Here is a 20,244-nt window from a genome sequence, read left to right on the forward strand (position 1 = left end):
CCCTCTTTCTTCCCTCCCCCTCCCCCCCCCCCCTCTTTCTTCCCTCCCCCTCCCCCCCCCCCCTCTTTCTTCCCTCCCCCTCCCCCCCCCCCTCTTTCTTCCCTCCCCCTCCCCCCCCCCCTCTTTCTTCCCTCCCCCTCCCCCCCCCCCCTCTTTCTTCCCTCCCCCTCCCCCCCCCCTCTTTCTTCCCTCCCCCTCCCCCCCCCTCTTTCTTCCCTCCCCCTCCCCCCCCCCTCTTTCTTCCCTCCCCCTCCCCCCCCCCCCCCCCCTTCTTCCCTCCCCCTCCCCCCCCCCCCCCCTCTTTCCTCCCCCTCCCCCCCCCCCCCCCCCTCTTTCTTCCCTCCCCCTCCCCCCTCTTCCTCCACAATACTGCTCCTAAAAAGTCAGTGGGATATAAAATGGCTTTATACAAGCCTACTCTGTTTAACCTCTTGGTATCATTCTAGTCAATCTATCCTGCTGACTTCCAAGACCAATATATTGCTGCTTTGATGTGTTGCCCAAAGTGGAAGTAGTATTCACAGACTGCAATGAATCACTTCCTCACTTGGGATTCTAACCCCACTGAGAGAACCAAACTTGCCTTTGCATCTTTACTATGTTTTTGTTCCTGTATTCTTGCTTTTAGTATAAAGAAATACTTTAAATTCTTGGTGCTCCATATGGTCTGTCCAATTTGTCTTCCTCAGGTCAAAAGCAGGATTTAATTTTCACAATTGAATTTACCTCCTGTGCACATGGCCCCCAGACCAGCTAGCCTGTTGACCATCCAGCATCCTTTCCTGGCTCATGCTTTGTGTAAATAGTTCCCTCCACTCTACTAGTTTCTTCTATCCTTTCACCAAAAGTCAGACATCAGCTCTGTTCTCAAAACAGCTCACTCTGAACTCCGTCTGTCCTTTCAAGCTGCTATGCTGCTTTTAGCCAATGTTTTCAAAGTTCAGGAATATATTGCCACAACTTACTTTGAATCTTGACTGTGGAATTTCTTCCCCTGGAAGCATGTAAATGACCCTAATTAATGTCACTAATCGCATGCTCATTCATTATAATCATGCTACATTATTTCTCTTGACCTCTATAAGCTTTCATTCTGTTACCCTACCTCTGAACCTGTACTTTCTCATCAAGCTCAGTGGAACTGACCTCCATGTGTCTCATCACACAATCAGTGTTTGAGCTCATGGGCCATTCAGCTGCCAAGCCTACACCGACTCATTTAATGAATATCATTATCTAATGGCAATCTTCTGATCTACTCCCATAACATTGTATTTTTTTAAATCAAATAATCATCCTCAATTGAAAGCCATATCAGCCCTAAGTAGCCCCTCTATCAGCTACTCTGTATCCACTTTAGATATAAACTACTTCTGACCCCCTTTCTTTCTGCACATTATCTCCACATGAAGTTGAGTCTTGTGTACACTAGTCAAACAGTTCTTCTTCATGATATCATTGCCTCTATCTTGTCAAACTGTATGCCTTTCCTCCAGTCTTCCTCTATTTCTTTAACCTTATCCAGCCCAATAATCTGCACAGCTTCCCCCAGGCCTCCCCCCTTTGTCCACCATTTATAATTTATATCTCCAATTGCCTAGGCATTATGTGGAATTCCATCCTGGCACACATCCCCTTTTCTGTCTTTAAAACTGATTATCCTCTAAATGTTGTAAAGAACACAGCCATTGTCTCTGACCCCTAATCTTAAACCCTGCAATCTTACTGTTGACTCTATCCCCTTTCCCAAACATTACCACAGGCAATGACGTCCAAACTGGCCGTGAGTCAATTTTGCAATTCCATTTTTCCAAAAACAGCTTTACCTGCTTCAGACCAACAGTTGCTTAAATATTACCCATGGTTCTGTTATCCTCTCAATATGGCAACATTGTCCTGCCAAGGCTGCCATTCTCTCTTACTTTAAACTTCAACTCGTCCAAGAACTACTGCATGTATCCTATATCTTACCAAGTTCCATGTATTAAAGACTCCATCCTCACTTTTAAGCATTCGTTTTTGGTCCTCCAAAGGTTCATATTAAAATGTTCGTAATTCAATTCCTCCATGGCATTCTCATCATTCTCGGGAGCTTCTTTAAGCTGGCCCCCCTCAACTTCACAAGCCCTCTGTCTCCAACCACAGCTCTCCTGATTTCTTACACCCGTAGGATCCTGGCCAACACCCCTCTCACTCTGCCAGACCCAGCAGTCTATATTCGAACAGCAGAACCTACCAAACCTCCAGAACCCTTGTACCCACCAAGGAACTGACTTTTCCCCTTTGCAGGCTAGACCACATACCTACCCTCACCTGACCTAGATCATGGTCACTTGCCTGTCACTCTAGTGACCTACCCATTTGCTTGCCTTATCTTACACTTAGCTTTTTACAAGAGCTGTCAAAGTAGCTGTCAGTGCTACTGGCTGTTGAAAACGGAGAATATAGCTACTATTGTGGTGAAAAAGTGACTGTGGTTTGCCTTGCCCTAACTATATTGTACACAATGTGCATAGTTACGTTGAAGGTACACTCTCCATTTCTGCAGGATCTGTGATCAGAATCTACTACCAGAAATGCAGCACTCTTAACATAAAAGTAGGAATGAGATGGCAGTCTGACTATGATTGCGATGCCTTGGAAAATCTTGCCTATCACTAACTGATGAGAGATTGCAGAGCTCTGACATGCAGAGCCATCTGGATGTTATAATGCATGAATTGGGAGAGGTTAGTACGGAGGTACACCAAATAATTGAGGAAGCTCATGAGGGGAATTAAATACTAAAGTATGGAGGTCATGCTTCAATTATACAAGACACTGTTGAGACCACATCAGGACTTTTGTGTATTATTCTTTTTTTTAAGGAATTATGTAAATGTATTGTTTACAGTCTAGTAAGGCTTGTCTGAACTTTACTTGCAAGGCAAGAGTATCCTGTGAACACCTCTAGGTGGTGCAAATATGTAGAAAACTGACATCTTCACAAGTGATGGGAGCAGCCGCCTAGGTGTGAAAATGAAGTAATCTGCACAACAGAATAAAACTATTTATTTTGTTTTTTTTCCAACCGCTGCATCCTCTTACTTCCCCTGTAGACTCCCAATCTTTCTGCAATGTCCTGATTAATAGCAGGCAAAAATACAGCTCCCACTGCAAATTGTTTTCCACATTGTGACTGACCCAAGCTCCTATTTAGCTGATCCCATGGGTCGTATTTGCATGTTTAGCAGCCATGTTGCCTTAAAGATAATCTCTCCATGCCTCAAATGGACAGGCTGTCTTACGAGTAACGGTTGCACTGGCTAAGATTGTATCTGCTGGAAATTCGAAGAGTAAGAGGCAGCCTGATTAAAACCTACAAGTCCCTGAAGGGCCTTGACAGGTAGCTATGGAATGAATGATTCATCTAATCAGAATGTAAAATTAGTTGTCACTGCTTTTGAAAAAAAGTGATTGCCCACTTAAGAAAAAGATGAGGACAATTTTATTTTTGACAGTCATGAATATTTGAATCTCTTTGTCAAAAGGCAATGGGCACAGATCTTTGAATATTTTTGAGGCACTTTCAGCTTAGTGATCATATCTTTCTTTTGCTCCTCAAAGTGTATAATAATGTCAACTTTCTTGTGTCCTTGAATTTTTGATTTGTTAATCCAGTTAGTTATGTTTGTTTAGGCCAACACTTTAGGAATTTACCTATTACATATATTCAATGTTAGTCCACTTCTTTACAAAAACAAACTTCTGAATTTGATCTTCGTTAATGTTGTATATTTAAGGTCTTCTGTATATCTGAATCTCACATCATGTGGAATTTCATCATTCACTCAATGCCACACCTATAAGATTTCCATGTCCCGTCTCTCTGATCTTGTTACTAATAGCATGAAGAGAAGATAAACTTGCTGCCCAGGTTCATGAAGTTAAAAATCACACAACACCAGGTTATAGTCCAGCAGGTTTAATTGGAAGCACACTAGCTTTCGGAGTGATGCTCCTTCATCAGGTGATTGTCAATATATAACCTGGTGTTGTGATTTTTTTTTTTTATCTTTGTACACCCCAGTCCAACACCGGCATTTCCAAATCAGGTTCAAGAAGTAATTGAGCAATACCATTAGTAACTCTGACTCTCAACCACTTCAATTTCCTTCGTTCACAATTTGGTCAATTTGAAAACCTGCCTTAAAATACTTCCTGTCTCTTCTACCATTTCTCTTTGCAGAGAAAATTTTTATATTGACTTGAAAATCTGTAGGGTACCTGGATCAAAGCTTGGAAGCTGTCTAAACAGTTGTTTCTTTGTGTTAGAGGGGTATGCAATGAATCCATTTTATTAAACTCTTTTTTTATTTTGTTCACTGTTATTTCTGGAAAATATACCTTTTTAGAATGTTAATTGTTTCCAATCTCTGGATTTAATCACATGTTGGTTATGCATACTACATCATAGTACCCACACATGGAATGCTACCACAGTTTCTAATTTTTAATCTTTTTTTTTTCTAATTCTGCTAGCATTCATGTGTATTTAGACAATTGAATAATAAAGATGTTGATATATTCACATAAACAGCCTGGGTCATGTACTGACTCCCAGCTTAGGTGATGTCACAGCCACTCAGCTCCTTCACTGTAACTGTGGTTCAAACATGGACAAAAGAGCTGAACTGGTGAGGTGACAGTGACAGCCTTGACATTGGTTAAGACCTAGCAAAACTGGAGTCCGCAGCAATCGGGAGGAAAATTGTCCATTGATTGGAGTCCTAGGTGGCACAAAGGAAGATGTGTATGATTGTTGGAGGTCAGTCATCTCAGCTCCAAGACAACTCTGCAGACTTCAAGATGGGGTTCTTGGCCCAGCTATCTTCAGCTACCTCATCAAAACCTTCCCTCCATCATAAGGTCACAAGTTCACTGTGCGCGATGTTCAGCCCCACTGACAATTTCTCAGATATTGAAGCAATCCATGACAAATTCGGCAAAACCTGGACAACATCCAGCTTGAACTGATAAGTGCCAAGTGACATTTGTACAACTCCAGTGCCAGACAATAACCAACTCTGATCAAAGAGAGTCTAACCTTCACCCCTTGACATTTAATGGCAAGCATAAAATCTCACACTCAGTATCCTAGATGGGGTTACCATTGACCAGAACTTGAACTGAACCAACCATATAAATACTCCTGGCTACAAAAGCTATGTAGAGATTAAGAATTAAGCAGCATGTAACTGCAGTGCATTCCTGACTTTCCAAAGCCTGTCCACCATGTACAAATCAGAAGTCCGATGCAAGTCTCCCTACATGCAGTTCCAGCACATTCAAAGCTTGTCACCATCCATGGCAAAGTAGCCCACTTGATTGCCCCATATCCACAAACATTTGCTCCTTTCATCAACAAACAGTGCAGTACTGTGTGCCATGGGCAAGATAACCTGCAGAAATGCTTCCAAGGGTCCTTAGCATCATCCAAACCCATGACCACCACAACCTTAAGTCAAGGATGGTAGATATTTGGTAACACCACTACCTGCAAGCTCCCCTCCCAATGCTTTCACCATCTTGCCTTGAAATATATTGGTGTTTGTTTGCTGTCAAATCCTGGAACACAATCTGTAAGAACATTGTGGATGTTACTTGCACCAAGTGTTTTGCAGCGGTTGATAATGACAGCTCACTAACACCTTCTTGAGGGCAGTTAGGAATGGGCAATCAATACTGGCCAGACCAGTGCTGTCCTCATCCCTAAATGAAGTTTTTATGAAAGAAAAACTTTCGAAATATTACTAACTATCAATACTTTTAATAAAAACACATTTTTGATTTCTTCAAGACTTCAAGAAGACCTGCCTTTATATGCTGTTCAGAACCATCCGATATCTCGGCAATTTACAACCAGCAAAATTACTGTTGAAGTGTAGTCACTCTTGTTGGCATCATGGCTGTCAAATTGTGATAGCACAGTAAGCTCTCACTAATGATACTGTGGTAATGATCAGGTTATTTCTTTTGTGACATTGAGGGATAAATATTAGGACATCAGGGCCAATTCTCCTGCTTACCATCAAAATGGGGCATAGCATCTCTCTCATCTGTGTGAGAAGGCAGATGAGACCTCTGTTTAACAACTTGTCTGAAAGGTAGAACTTTTGACAGTGCAGCACTCCTTTATTTCTGCACTGGAGTGTGAAATGCAATGTTTAAGTTGGTTTCTTTGGAGTAGGATTCAAACCTAGTGGTAAGAATCCAGGTGATCTATACCTGACATCAGTTATTTGGTCATTGTAATCTATGCATTTCTAATATTTAAAGTTGTATGCCACTGTCTCCAGCCAAAGCCTTCCCTATCTAAAGAACAATTAAGAACAGCTGTGACCAGTTGTCCTCTGACATAATCTCTAGTTGAGGTGTAAGGAGTTTGGGAATTTCTTCAGCAAGATCAGGCCTGAGCAGCACTCTTGTTCCCATTTCTCTCCATTCCTGAACCCTGACCCATCCAAGCTCAACTCATTAACTCATTTCCTGGTTTTCTGCCTCTGCTTTCCTTTCCACTCTACCTCCCAACTAGCTGGCATTGTTAATCCTTCCATAGCACCTTGGGAAAATTACAGAACAGTGAGAGGCTATTCAGCCCAGTGTGTCTGCATCAGCTGAATAAGCAGCCACCCATTTCCCCCCCCCCCAGTTTCCAGCACCTGATCTGTAACCTTACAGGTTAAAGTGCTTGGGGCACACATCAAGTTCCTCTTAAATGAGTTGAAATTTCCCATTTCAACTACCAAGCTGACACCCTCTGGGTAAAGAGAAAAAGTTTTTCCTTTTTGTCCACTTCTACCAATAAGCTAATATCTGTTCCCCTAGCATGATGGGTCATTTATCAAGGGCAAGGTCTTCCTGGTCAACTCTATCCAAGCCCTTCATTATTTTGCACATCTTAAGAGTAATTCATCCCTCAGCCTCCTTGGTTCTAAGGAAAACAATCCTAGCCTGCTCAATCTTTCTTCAGAGCTTCAAAGTTTAGGCACTGGCGATATTCTATTAAATCTCTTCTATAATCTCTTGAGCAGTTATGTACTTTCTGTAACGTGGTGGCCAGAACTCTCTATACCACTCCAGCTGTGACCTAACCAACACTTTTGTACAGTTCCAGCATTACATTCCTGCTCTAATATTCAAGGCCTCATCCAATGAACGAAAGCATCCCATTTGCCTCCTTTACTTCCTTTTATCTACCTGTCTTGCCATATGCAGGGGCACATAGACATATGCAGCATTTGGTGCATATGCACATAGACATATGCAGCATTTCAATTTCTCCATCCTTTTTAATTCCCTTCTCTTTATTGTGTATTCTCTTTCCCAAATACCCTCCCCTATTGCATAACCCCACCCTTCCTCAGATTAAATTCCATTTTCCACTTTCCTGCCCACTCAACCAAACCATTGGTACCTTCCAGCCGTCATTCTTTTACCACATACCCACTGTTTGTCATTTGCAAATTTCCCAATTGTGCCTCCTGCATTTAAGTCTAACATGTTGAGGTACATAAAACTGGACCCTGTGCAATACAAATGAAAATGGTTTCCACTTAAAGATCCACCATCCATTACCTGTCACTGAGCCAGTTTTTGACCAACTTGCCACTTGGGGGTGGAACAGTGGCTCTGTGGTTAGCACTGCTGCCTCACAGCACCAGAGATCCAGGTTTGAATCCAGCCTCAGGTGACTATGCAAACTCCACGCAGACATTCTCCCATGTCAGTGTAGGTTTCCTCCAAGTGCTCCAGTTTTCTCCCACAGTCCAACGATGTACAGCCTAGGTGGAATGGCCATGGAAAATACAGGGGTACAGGGACAGGGTGGGCAGAGGGGGACAGTGAGTCTGGGTGGGATGTCCTTCGGAGAGTCAGTGTGGACTCTATTGGCCAAATGGCCTACTCCCACACTTTAGGGATTCTCCGTACCTTGGACTTACAATTTTTCTTAATTGTCTGCCTTGTGGGGTCATTTAAAATGTCTTACTAAAATCCATTGGAGTGATATCTACTGCACTGCCCTCCCAATCCTCCTAAATTCCTCAGTTCAAATCAGTAAATATGGTCTTCCTTAATGAAACCACCATGACTATTCCTGATTAATCTGTACCTCTCTAAGTAACAGTTAATGTTATCTCTCAGTATTGATTCTTCCACTCCAAACTGTTGGTTCTTTCTCTTAACACTTTATCTAAATGGAAATTTGTGTTAGCTAGTACACCCTCTCATTCTTTTTTGAGGTAGATATCTATGTATTTCTAACTATTTGTTTGCTGGCTTTTCTTTCAATATCATGTATGTCTTTGCAGGTTATTTTTAAGGCCAAAGCCAAATATTCTCCAGAACTTAATAAATACAAGTGAGTACCAAGCACACACCTTCTGTTTTTGTTGCTGGAGTAACCAAAAGAAACAAACTTGTTTGAAAGATATTTTCATCACACTTTGGAAAAACTTAATTACTTAAAACTTTAATTTAGTTTCAACTGTAGCTAAATATGCACAAAATAGTATGTATGGGGGTTCTGTTCTCTGCATATTGAAGCAACTTGCTCCAGTATTTTCAATTGAGGTACAAATGTATGATAATTACCAAAAAATTCTTTTAATTACGTTCCCTTGTAATCTCATTTACTGAGTAGAGTTTCTGAAATAAAATCTTATGGGGCAGATTTTGCACAGGCTACAGACAGTCAGTCATTATATGACCATAGATGGGATTGCATATGGCGACCCTGTGCAATCCCCATTAGTAGCGCACACCGAAGGAATTGCCCTGGAAATTGAATTTTGTCTCGATTTAAAAATTGGAGTCTTGGAATGATACCAATGAAATTAAGCAAAATAATTACATTGGGAAAAGCTGAAGGGCTTATGCCCGAAACATTGATTCTCCAGCTCCTTGGATGCTGCCTGACCTGTGCTTTTCCAGCACCACATTCTTGACTCTGATCTCCACCATCTGCAGTCCTCACTTTCTCCCACTGGGAAAAGTTAGCCAATTAAAAAGTCTAATAGCTGAGTAACTATGAAACAGACCCCATACTGACCTCACTCACAACATGCATACATTATATATCCATCTGGCACCCAACCCTGCCCAACACCCTAATATTGCACCTCCCTTATGCATTCCCCCTCTGACATCAGCTGGCAAACTTACTGCTTGGATATTTTAATTTTCAGATTGTGGGAGCAGAATGCTGTGAAAAGTGGGTTTGGTTTGCCATACTCTGACTGCTCTATGTTACTAAAGAGCAGCCAGAATTTAATTAAACCTACACGTTTAATTCCTGAGGGAGCCCTGAGCACTTTTCCTTTCGGAAATGTGGAGTTCCCTTCTTCCATTAGCAAAAGGCCCAGAATGGCAATCTCAGAGATTACCATTTCCTGGAAAATCTGTCCCCATAAAGCAACATTGTGATTAATGCAAATTGTTTATTGAATCTCACTTAAGCTACAGATGTAAGTATAATAAGCACTTTCTAACTAATTACCTTTCTAATATTTTCAGGATACCGTTACGACTAGGATTCTTATTTGCTAGCATTCTGTTTCTGGTGGTGAACTTCACATGTGCAGTGCTTGTCCAAGGAAATGTGCCAGAAAGCCAGTTGAAATGGACTGTTTTTGCTCGAGTACTCATCAATGACAGCCTCTTTGTACTTTGTGCCATTTCATTGGCTGTGTGCATCTTCAAAATTGCAAAAATGTCATCTGCGAATGTGTATCTCGAGTCCAAGGTAAAAATGATTGCTTGCATTTACCAAAATATAAATGAAAGACCTGGATTTATTAATTTTTGAGTAAAGTACTTAGCCTCTAATTTGTCTGCCCTTAAGTGAAATTGAAACTTGTATTTTTTTTGAAAGATTGCTGTTACTTTGAAAAAATGCCAAAAGGTGGTTTTCTTGCATCTTTCAGCATTATTTTGAAGTTTAATGCTCTTTTTTTAGTGATGATCATTCTCAAGATCAATAAAGTAGCAAACCATTGAATCCAGTTTGCTATTATTCAGGCTTTGGGTTTTAACAAGTAAGGCTTTAATGGCTGAGTTGGAGTGAAAATATTGCTCAGAGTCACCTGATTGTGAACCCATGCAATGAGCAGGTGAAACAGCCGCCTCATGAGTAAAGCAAGGCACTGATTTGATATCACAAGTGAACATGTCAGTCTTTATCCTCATTAGAGCAAAAAATATTGTAATGGCTAAGAACAAAAAAAAAACAAAGAACTATGGGTGCTGGAAATCTGAAACAAAACAGAAAATCCTGGAAAAACTCTGCATTCTGTAGAGAATGCAGAGTTAACAATTTCAGATCCAGTTATGACGAAGGGTCACTGGACCAGAAATGCTAACTCTGCTTTCGCTGCACAAATGCCACCAAACCTGCTGAGTTTCCCCCGCAACTTCCATTGTATTGTAGTGAGTCCTTATTTTGGTGCTTAATGCTATACCAATATGTTTTGCGTATCAAGTGTCAATCTTACTTTGCCTTAACTGTAATAGTATGAGTTTAGTTGTGTTTCAACTTTATTCACCATAATTATATAATTTGTGTATACTTTCCTTTCAGGGAACTTCTGTTTGTCAGGCTACTCTTGTGGGTGCTGCAGTGATCCTGCTTTATATATCAAGGGCTTCCTATAACCTGGTTGTGGTTTTCATGGCTCCAGAAGATAGACCCAGTTCATTCAACTATGGCTGGTACAATGTGTCTGATCAGGTAGTTGTATATACATTTACAAAGGTATTTCTTTTTTAATCAGAACTACCAGAATTTTCATTTGCTGATAGGTAAAGCTGGATAATTATGGGACACATTGTATGTAAAAAGCTTCTACGCAGCTGAAAATGCAAAATGTACACCACCAATGAATAATTAAAATTGAAAATTCTTAGAGTTCATTAGAAATATGCTATGTCAACGCACTTTCATCCGTTTAGTGTTCAATTCAAACCATTAGTCACAGCTAATCTAATATTTGGCAAATGCACAAAAGAATGTTACAATGCAAGGTATGCTGAATTTGGATTATGTATTAGATTAGATTAGATTACATTACAGTATGGAAACAGGCCCTCATACTGCAGGCTATTTCCAAACTACTTTAATATATCTGGTCAGATTCAGTATGTGGATTCAATTTTTTTGGTTTAATTTTAATGAAATGTGCTATGATATAATTTACTGAGTTATTATTTATGTAATGTCAGCTGATATCTTAAGAAATTAAAAATAATGACTAGCAGATGTTGGAAATCTGAAACAAAAACAGAAATTGTTGGGGAAACTCTGCCTGGCAGCAGCTGCAAAGAAGAAAACAAAAGTAATGTTTTAAGTCCAGTAACTCCTCCAAACTGAGAATAGCTGGGGAAGGGTAGTTTTATACTAATGATGGGGGTTGGGTGGGAGGCATGCATGGAGATAGTGCCCAGAAGGAGGCAAAGACAGCGATAGTTGAAAAGCTAAGAGAGAGAGATGCCAGGTAGGGGGCTAATAACAGATGTAAAATGTTGAAAGTAGGTGATCTATGCTGGGAACAGGCCATGCTAAACCAAACCTAGGGGAGATAACCAGCATTGAGAGGGGTTGAAGAAGTTGGTGTGGCTGATGAGTTGAGGTTGTAGTGTTCGTGCTCTGAAGTTGTTCAATTCAGTGAGTCCTGAAGGTTCTAAGGTACCTAGATGGAACATGGAGATGTTCCTCCAGCTTGCGTTAAGCCTCACTGGCACACTACAGCAAGCCTGAGTCAAGTGCTGGCACAGAAATATTGCATCGTATTGAAGTAGCATGCAACTAGAACCTCAGCATCATTTTTATGGACAGAACATAGTGTTCTGCAAAGCAGTCACCCAGTCTGGGGTTTGCCTTGCCAGTGTAAAGGAGATCACACTGAGTACGAATATAGTTAATTAGACTGAATGAAGTGCAGCTCACTGATTTGCTTCAACTGCAGAATGTGTCTGGGACCTTGGATAGGGAGGAGGTAAACTGACAAGTGTTAAACCTTCTGCAATTGCATAAGAAGGTTCCATGTGGGTTTGGGGAGGTGTTAGGAGTAGAAGATGAGTTAACCGGCGTGCCCAGAGGGTACAGTCTCTATGGAATGCTGACTGGGGTTGAAAAGGAATATGTATCTGGAGGTGGTTGGAATGGTGGCTTATGATCCTTTGGATACTGATAGGGTGGAAAGTGAGGACCATGGGGACACTGTTGTTTTTGTGAGAGGGAAGGGAAGTGGTGGAGGCCAACTGTACTGGAGATGGGTCAGGCACAGTTGAGGGCCCTGTCATCTGTGGTTACCTCATTAAAGGGAAAAATTGAAATTGTTGAGGCACTCTCCCCTGTGGAAATTATCAGAACAGATGTGGTGGAGGCAAAGGAAATGGGAAAATGCAATGGAGTCCTTCAGGAAGCAGGGTATGGGGAGGTACAGGATTTTAAATTAAGATTTTTTTCCCAGTTAACTTGCTCAGGAATGTGTTCATTTCAATTGGCTTGCTATTGTATTAAGCTGCATTAACATTTGCTTTACAGGCAGATGTTGAAAAAGTCAGTGACCAAGCTTATGTGGCATTTGGAATCATTCTTTTCCTTTGGGAGCTGTTGCCTACAAGTTTGGTGGTATTTTTTTTCAGGGTGCAGAGACCAAATCAAAATCTGGTAAGTAACTGTTTATACTGTATGTGGTTAAAAATCACACAACATCAGGTTATAGTCCAACAGGTTTATCTGGAAGCACTTTGTCCACCCCAGTCCAACACTGGCTCCTCCAGATCATGTTTATATATAGTAGCAGAAGTTTCTCATCGATCTACTATATGCTGCATGTTGTGATTTTTGTCAATGTAATGCTAAAAAACTTTAATGTTCTTATCTGTTCAGTGGAAGGAAGTACTATGAACAGGAATATCAAAATAGTTGTATACCATTTAGCTTCTAAAGCCTGTTCTGCCATCATGTTCCTCAACACTGTTTAACTGCTTTGTTCCATATTCCTAGATGTCCTTCCCAAACAGGAAAATACGAAGCTCCGTCTAGAAAGGTCCTGAGCACTTAGTACAGTAATCCTTCATTTATCAAATGTTGAGTTATTTTAATCAGCTGCTACTTGTGTTACTGCTCAGTCACTCCTTTGATCTATCAGTACATTTGTTACAATTGATATCCTGAGTTACTTTTTTTTTAGTCCTTGACGTAATTCTGTGATATTTTGAATATTCCAATTTAACATCACATTTTTTTCAAAGAAGTGTTTTGTAAAATTATAATTAGTGGATTTGAATCACCTCATTTAACTTATCACGAGATAGAAAACCATTAAGTGCTAGCAATTTGCTCTTTTTCCAGTTACTTTAATCATTGTCACATTTCTCAAATTCATTATTATATTTTTGACTGTTTTACATCCTCTTGTACTGAGAATATTTAGCCCTCTTCCATGTTCAAGGACTAAAAGTATTCATTTAAGTTGCCATTCATTTACCTTTCATTTTCTAATATTCTCCTTATCACTTCCAAAATATATTTTTGCTACTAACTTTGATATCCCTTCTTAGTTTTATTTAATGCTTTCTTTTGACCTAATTCTTTGTCTTTTTTCCTTGATCTTTATCTGCTGGATTTCCATTTTTAAACTTTTGTAACTTTTTTGAAGTTTAATAATACCGCATAGCTCATTTATTGATCATAGTTTCTAATTACCCAAGTGCCTTTTAGGAGAATGCACTGATTTTGATTTGCATCAAAAGTTACTTTGTTTTCCTTTCCTGGGAAATATTTAATGTTTTCACTGAGTTTAATGTAATTGATGTTTCATGGCCCTTTTGAAGTCTGCCTTCCTGAAGTTTTGAAATCATTCTTTTCCAAATCTAAAGCCTACTTAGATTTAGGAAGAGTTTCATTCCAGCATCTAACTGGTTAAATCTTTTCCTACTGTCTGATATCTCTTTGTGAATCATGTATTTATCCCAGGATTAGTAGCAGTGGTCCAACTGAACAACAATTTAGGTTGCAAAGAAACATTTCCAGTCTCTCAGGAAGCTGGTGAATACAGCTTTTGAAGGCAAAATTTAGCAATCTCCAGAAGTTTGTCACTCATTATTGATACTCTTGGCAAAGTTGCCTGTACTTTGATTATGTTTGAGGAATTTTAAAATACATTATCTTGCTCTTATTATAAGCATGTCAACAGTTTTGCCTCAAGTCCCAGATATTGTTTCTGGTAACTATTTACGAACATGCTGGACTTGTAAATTTTGTTTAAAATTATGTCATTGTTTGGTCATAAACCAAACCAACGTTACTCACTTTTCTTCTGATACCACAATATTCCATTCAGATGATGGAAAAGCAAATCTGCTTATTTTAGTGGATGTGCTGCTGGATTTTTTTTTAAAGTGACTTTATTTGTTTGCACTCTGGGTATCAATGGGAAATCCAGATTTTGTCAATCCCTAATTGCCATGGAAAAGATAGTAAAGTAAGTTTGAAATGCTCACATTTTATTCTTTAAAAGTAATTTTTATATGGTGCTAACTGTCAGCATTTCTTTTATTCTGGCTGTACATGTAAACTTCAGGTAGCACGGTGCTTAGTGGTTACCACTGCTGTCTCAGTGCCAAGCACCTGGGTTCAATTCCACCCTCCAGAAACCGTCTGTGTGACGTTTGCACATTATCCATGTGTCCGCAGGGGTTTCTCCAGGTTTCACCCAGTTTCCTCCCACAGTCCAAAGATGTGCACATTAGGTAGATTGGCTGTGCTAAATTATCAGTAGTGTCCAGGGATGTGCAGGCTGGGTAGAATAGCATTTGGAAATATAGGGTGGAGGGGGTGGGTTTGGGTGGAATGCTCTTTGGATGATTGGTGTGGGCTCGATGGGTCAAATGGCCTGCTTCCGCACTGTAGGGATTCTATGATTTAATTGACCTGAATTCAATTAAACTGCTGTAACTTTATATGAAAATCTTTTGCAGGGATCTGGTGGAATGATCAACAGTCACAGTTTCAGTTCCAGGGCATACTTTTTCGATAATCCAAGACGCTATGATAGTGATGATGATTTAAGTAGAAGCAGTGGCTCTAGAGGGGAGAGAGGAAGGTGGGTAATATTATTTTCTGGCGATGGTGATCTCCATTTTGTTTACTTTATGACACTAATGAAAGTAGTAGCCTTGACAAAGAATATTCTTGAAGTTTTCGCATTTGTAATCATTTGGCAAAGTATTTCATAGCCAGCAATTTACTCTCTCATAGTTTCTTCATCCACAAAAAAATAAGGAAATTCCCTAGTAGTACCACCTTTTGAGCCATGTGGCTTCATCTAACTGTCGTCACATTCCTGTAAAGTTTCCTTGACTCCAGTTCAGAGAATGTCTGGGAAGAATTTTGTCGCTCACTGAACTAGTGTGATTGGAGACTGACAGAACTAGTGCATGCAAAATATTTTCCCTCGCCTATCTTTCCCAACCCATCAATCACAAGTGTCATTCTTAAGATTAAGGTAATAAACTAGTTTGAGGAAATGCCTTTTTTTAACTTCAGGGTGTACATGTTGCTTTGACAATTCTTATTCAAAAATTACAGTTCGGAGCAATATACAATAACTTTCTACATGTATCAGTCAACAAAATTACTCTTACTGAATCTTAAGTATTTTGGCTGTGTATATCAAGACCATTCCTGGGCTATCTGTTGTATTGAGCTGATTCTCAGCAGCAACAATTTCAAAAGCACCATGGTTTGCCACATTGTTTCACATGGTAGACTTCCTTTCATTTCTGGCTAATTAACTTTTTGATTGAAATGTTTATAATATTAAGTATGAAGTAAATACTGAGAATATTTTCAAAGCTAATTTAAATTATTTAAGATATGACATTTGAGAGTTCTGTGATGCTGTCATAAAGTCATAGAGTCATAGAGGTGTACAGCATGGAAACAGACCCTTTGGTCCAACCCGTCCATGCTGACCAGCTATCCCAACCCAATCTAGTCCCACCTGCCAGCACTTGGCCCATATCCCTCCTATTCATATACCCATCCAGATGCCTTTTAAATGTTGCAATTGTACCAGCCTCCACCACATCCTCTGGCAACTCATTCCATACACGTACCACCCTCATCGTGAAAAGTTGCCCTTGAGGTCTCTTTTATAGCTTTCCACTCTCCCCCTAAACCTATGCCCTCTAGTTCTGGACTCCCCGACCCCAGGGAAAAGACTTTGCCTATTTATCCTATCCCTCATAATTTTGTAAACCTCTATAAGGTCACCCCTCAGCCTCCGATCCTCCAGGGAAAACAGCCCCAGCCTGTTCAGCCTCTCCCTGTAGCTCAGATCCTCCGACCCTGGCAACATCCTTGTAAATCTTTTCTGAACCCTTTCAAGTTTCACAACATCTTTCCGATAGGAAGGAGACCAAAATTGCACGTAATATTCCAACAGTGGCCTAACCAATGTCCTGTACAGCCACAACATGACCTCTCAACTCCTGTACTCAATACTCTGACCAATAAAGGAAAGCATACCAAACTCCGCCTTCACTATCCTATCTACCTGCGACTCCACTTTCAAGGAGCTATGAACCTGCACTCCAAGGTCTCTTTGTTCAGCAACACTCCCTAGGACCTTTCCATTTAAGTATATAAGTCCTGCTAAGATTTGCTTTCCCAAAATGCAGCACCTCTCATTTATCTGAATTAAACTCCATCTGCCACATCTCAGCCCATTGGCCCATCTGGTCCAGATCCTGTTGTAATCTGAGGTAACGCTCTTCGCTGTCCACTACACCTCCAATTTTGGTGTCATCTGCAAACTTACTAACTGTACTCTTATGCTCGCATCCAAGTCATTTATATAAATGACAAAAAGTAGAGGACCCAGCATCAATCCTTGTGGCACTCCACTGGTCACAGGCCTCCAGTCTGAAAAACAACCCTCCACCACCACCCTCTGTCTTCTACCTTTGAGCCAGTTCTGTATCTAAATAGCTAGTTCTCCCTGTATTCCATGAGATCTAACCTTGCTAATCAGTCTCCCATGGGGAACCTTGTCGAGCGCCTTACTGAAGTCCATATAGATCACATCTACTGCTCTACCCTCATCAATCTTCTTTGTTACTTCATCAAAAAACTCAATCAAGTCCTGATGGTCTTGGTCAATTGTCACCCAAGTTGATCATGTAATGAGGTAATACTGACAGTGCTCAATAAAATTCCGTTAAATCTAACTGGAAAAAAAAAAGCAGCTGAGATTTAATGTGTCGGCTGAAACTTCCAACAAGGAGCTACAAAAAGTTGTTCTTTAAAGCTGCAGTTGCATTCCTGAAATGTATACCTTTTAAGTAATAACTTCAAACAAATCAGATTTTCCCATTGCATCCAATAAGTTCTGACAAGATTTGCCCATCAGAAAGAAGTTTCAATGTTATATCCTGTTAGCTGACATACTGTACAGTCTTGAATTTGTACATATTTATAGTAGGAAAGAGAGCCTGTCTTTTTAAATTTATATTTTTAAAACACAATAACTTGCTTCTGTCTCACTGACTCCCCCTCACTCACTGCTTTGCCTCCCAAGCCTTTGCTATGAGTGAGGGCTTAAGAGTTGGTGTTGAGAGGGAGAAAGTGAATGATGGAAGCTGCAAGTGGAAAGGGAAGTCAGAAAGGGAAATAGCAATCTGAAGGTGAGTCTCAATGAATGGGAGAGGATTGTCCAAACTGGTCTGATCAGGTCATATACAAAATGACACTAAAGCAAATGTCCTAGCTCAAAGTTCACATACCAAATCTGATATATTCACAGCCCTAAAGCAAAATCAGGGCTGAACGAGCCAACTTTAAACAGGACTTGCTGTAAAAGAAATCCATTTTTCAGTCCTTTGATGCATAATCTAAGGTGATGCAGTTCTACTTGCAAGATCTTCCAGTAGGATATTGTCAATCACACCAAATCTAGCTCAAACAAAAGGATAACCCCTGCAATAGTTAACAAGTGAATAGGTATACAGCAAATTCATTGGTTAAACATTGACTTTTTCTGGAGCATAATGTAGGCTGAAATTGATACAAAGAAAATATTGGCCCTGCACAGGGAGAAGATAAGTAAATTTAACTGACACATAAATAGGATTGTTGGATATTCCCGTGATCTCCATTTTCCCAAACTCTTACTGTGATGCCCAAGTCTCATTTGGACATGTGTTCTCCATGTGCCATTGCATTTTTGTCTTCTATGTCGTGATAAATTAACAAAAATACTCCGGGGGAGGAGGGGGGGGAGATAAATCAAAGGGGTTTTGTTGTGCTTGGTCTGGGGAATGATCTTTAATTCAAATTTTTTGATCTTTCTGTTATATTGACAGAAATTAATGTGGGAAGTGAGTTAGCAGAACCTTGTTCATTTCTGTCCCATTATTAATTTTCAATTGATCAATGCATCAAAATACTGGTTATCTTTGGTATTTATGCTCTGTTTATCTCTGACAGGAAAAGAACTACATTTAAGACTGAAATAATAGACACTTGTAGTGAAATTAATTATTTATTCACGCAGGGAGATATGGGTTCTGCTGACTAAACCAGCATTTATTGCCCATCTCCAATAGTCCTTGAAGGTGGTGAGGGGCTGCCATTTTGAACTGCTGCTGTCCATTTGGTGGACGTAAACATAGTGCTGTTAGGGAGAGACTTCCAGAATTGTGACCTAGTCAAACTGAAGGAACAGTGATATATTTCCAAGTCAGGATAGTGATTGGCTTTGATAGGTACTTTCAAATGGTGTGGTGTTCTTATGTGTCTGCTGCCATTGTCCTTCTGGATGGTAGTGATTGAATTTAGAAAATGTATCTTAGGAGCTTTGGTGAATTTCTGCAATGCATCTTGTAGATGGTGCATGCTCCTCCTAAGTATCACTGGTAGCAGGAGTGGATATGGTACATTTTGGTATGGTGGTGGTAAGCTTTTCAGTATTGTTTGAGCTATACTCATTTAGATAGTTGAGTATTCCATCGTGTTCCTGAATTGTCTTGTAGATGGTAGACATGTTCTGCAGAGCCCAGAAGATAATTATTTGCTGCAGGATTGCTCTCAACTTTTACAGCTGGGCCAATTCAATTTCTGGTCAATAATAATCTGCAGGATGTTGACAGTGGGGGATTCAGTGATGGTATTGTCATTGAATTTCAAGAGACAATAGTTACATTCTTTCCTCTGAAGATTGTCATTGTCTAGTACTTGTATTGTATGAATGTTACTTGCCACTTAGAATTATAGAGTCATAGAACCATACAGCATGGAAACAGATTCTTTGGTCTAACTCATCCATGCCGACTGGATAGCCTAAATAAATTTTATCCCATTTGCCAGCATTTGATTCATGTCCCTCTAAACCTTTCCTATTCAAGTACCCATCCAGATGCCTTTTAAATTTCATAATTGTACCACTCTCCTCCACTTCCTCAGGCAGCTCATTCCATACGCACACCACCCTCTGCATGAAAACGTTGCCCCTTGGGTCCCTTTTAAATTTTTCTCCTCTCACCTTCAATCTATGTTCTCTAGCTTTTGACTCTCCTATCCTTTGCCTTTTCACCCTATCTATGCCTCTATTATAAAATCTGATTTTATAAACTTTTATAAAGTCACCCCTCGGACTCAGACACTCCAGGGAAAATAACCCCAGCCTATTTAGCCCCTCCCTCTAGCTCAAACCCTCCAACCTTGGTAACATCCTTGTAAATCTTTTCTGAACCCTTTCAAGTTTCACAGCATCCTTCCTGCATCAGGGAGACCAGAATTGAATGCAGCATTCCAAAAGTATCTGCCCAATCCTGGATATTGTTCAGTTAATACTGGATTTGGTCGTGAGCTACCTTAGTGTGTGAGACATTGCTAATCGTGCACAACATTGTTTTTAGTCATCAGCAGGTATTCCCACTCCTGATGTTATGGTTCAGGGAAAATTATTGAAACTGCTGAAAATGGTTAGGCCTGGACAGTATATTGAGGAACTTCTGCAGAGATGTCCTGGAGCTGAAATGACTGAACTCCACAAACCATAACCATCTTCATTTTAGACTAGGTCCGAATCGAGTGAGTGGAAAGTTCTCCAGGATTCTCATTAACCAGTTTATCTATGGCTCCTTGGTGCCGTACTCATGTGCAAAACTGATGTCATGTGAGTCATACTCTCCAAA

At 40.2% G+C, this 20,244-nt stretch overlaps 1 protein-coding gene across 4 annotated transcripts in view; it reads left to right on the plus strand.

Annotated features, from left to right (window-relative positions):
• The window catches only part of gpr137c (G protein-coupled receptor 137c), an 82,843-nt gene that overhangs the window by 13,352 nt on the left and 49,247 nt on the right, over window positions 1-20,244 (plus strand). For 3 of the 4 annotated variants that reach the window (XM_087989858.1, XM_043697653.2, XM_043697654.2), the window contains exons 2-6: window positions 8,352-8,401; window positions 9,556-9,784; window positions 10,619-10,768; window positions 12,584-12,709; window positions 15,025-15,149. In XM_087989858.1, the coding sequence (XP_087845984.1) occupies window positions 8,352-8,401; window positions 9,556-9,784; window positions 10,619-10,768; window positions 12,584-12,709; window positions 15,025-15,149 (680 nt within the window). The remainder of the gene's footprint in view (window positions 1-8,351; window positions 8,402-9,555; window positions 9,785-10,618; window positions 10,769-12,583; window positions 12,710-15,024; window positions 15,150-20,244) is intronic. The other variant, XM_087989859.1, reaches the window with a different exon arrangement.

Source organism: Chiloscyllium plagiosum, unplaced genomic scaffold, assembly GCF_037043375.1.
Source record: "Chiloscyllium plagiosum isolate Xiang-an unplaced genomic scaffold, Cpla_swu_hap1 HiC_scaffold_8, whole genome shotgun sequence".
Classification (NCBI taxonomy): Eukaryota; Metazoa; Chordata; class Chondrichthyes; order Orectolobiformes; family Hemiscylliidae; genus Chiloscyllium; species Chiloscyllium plagiosum.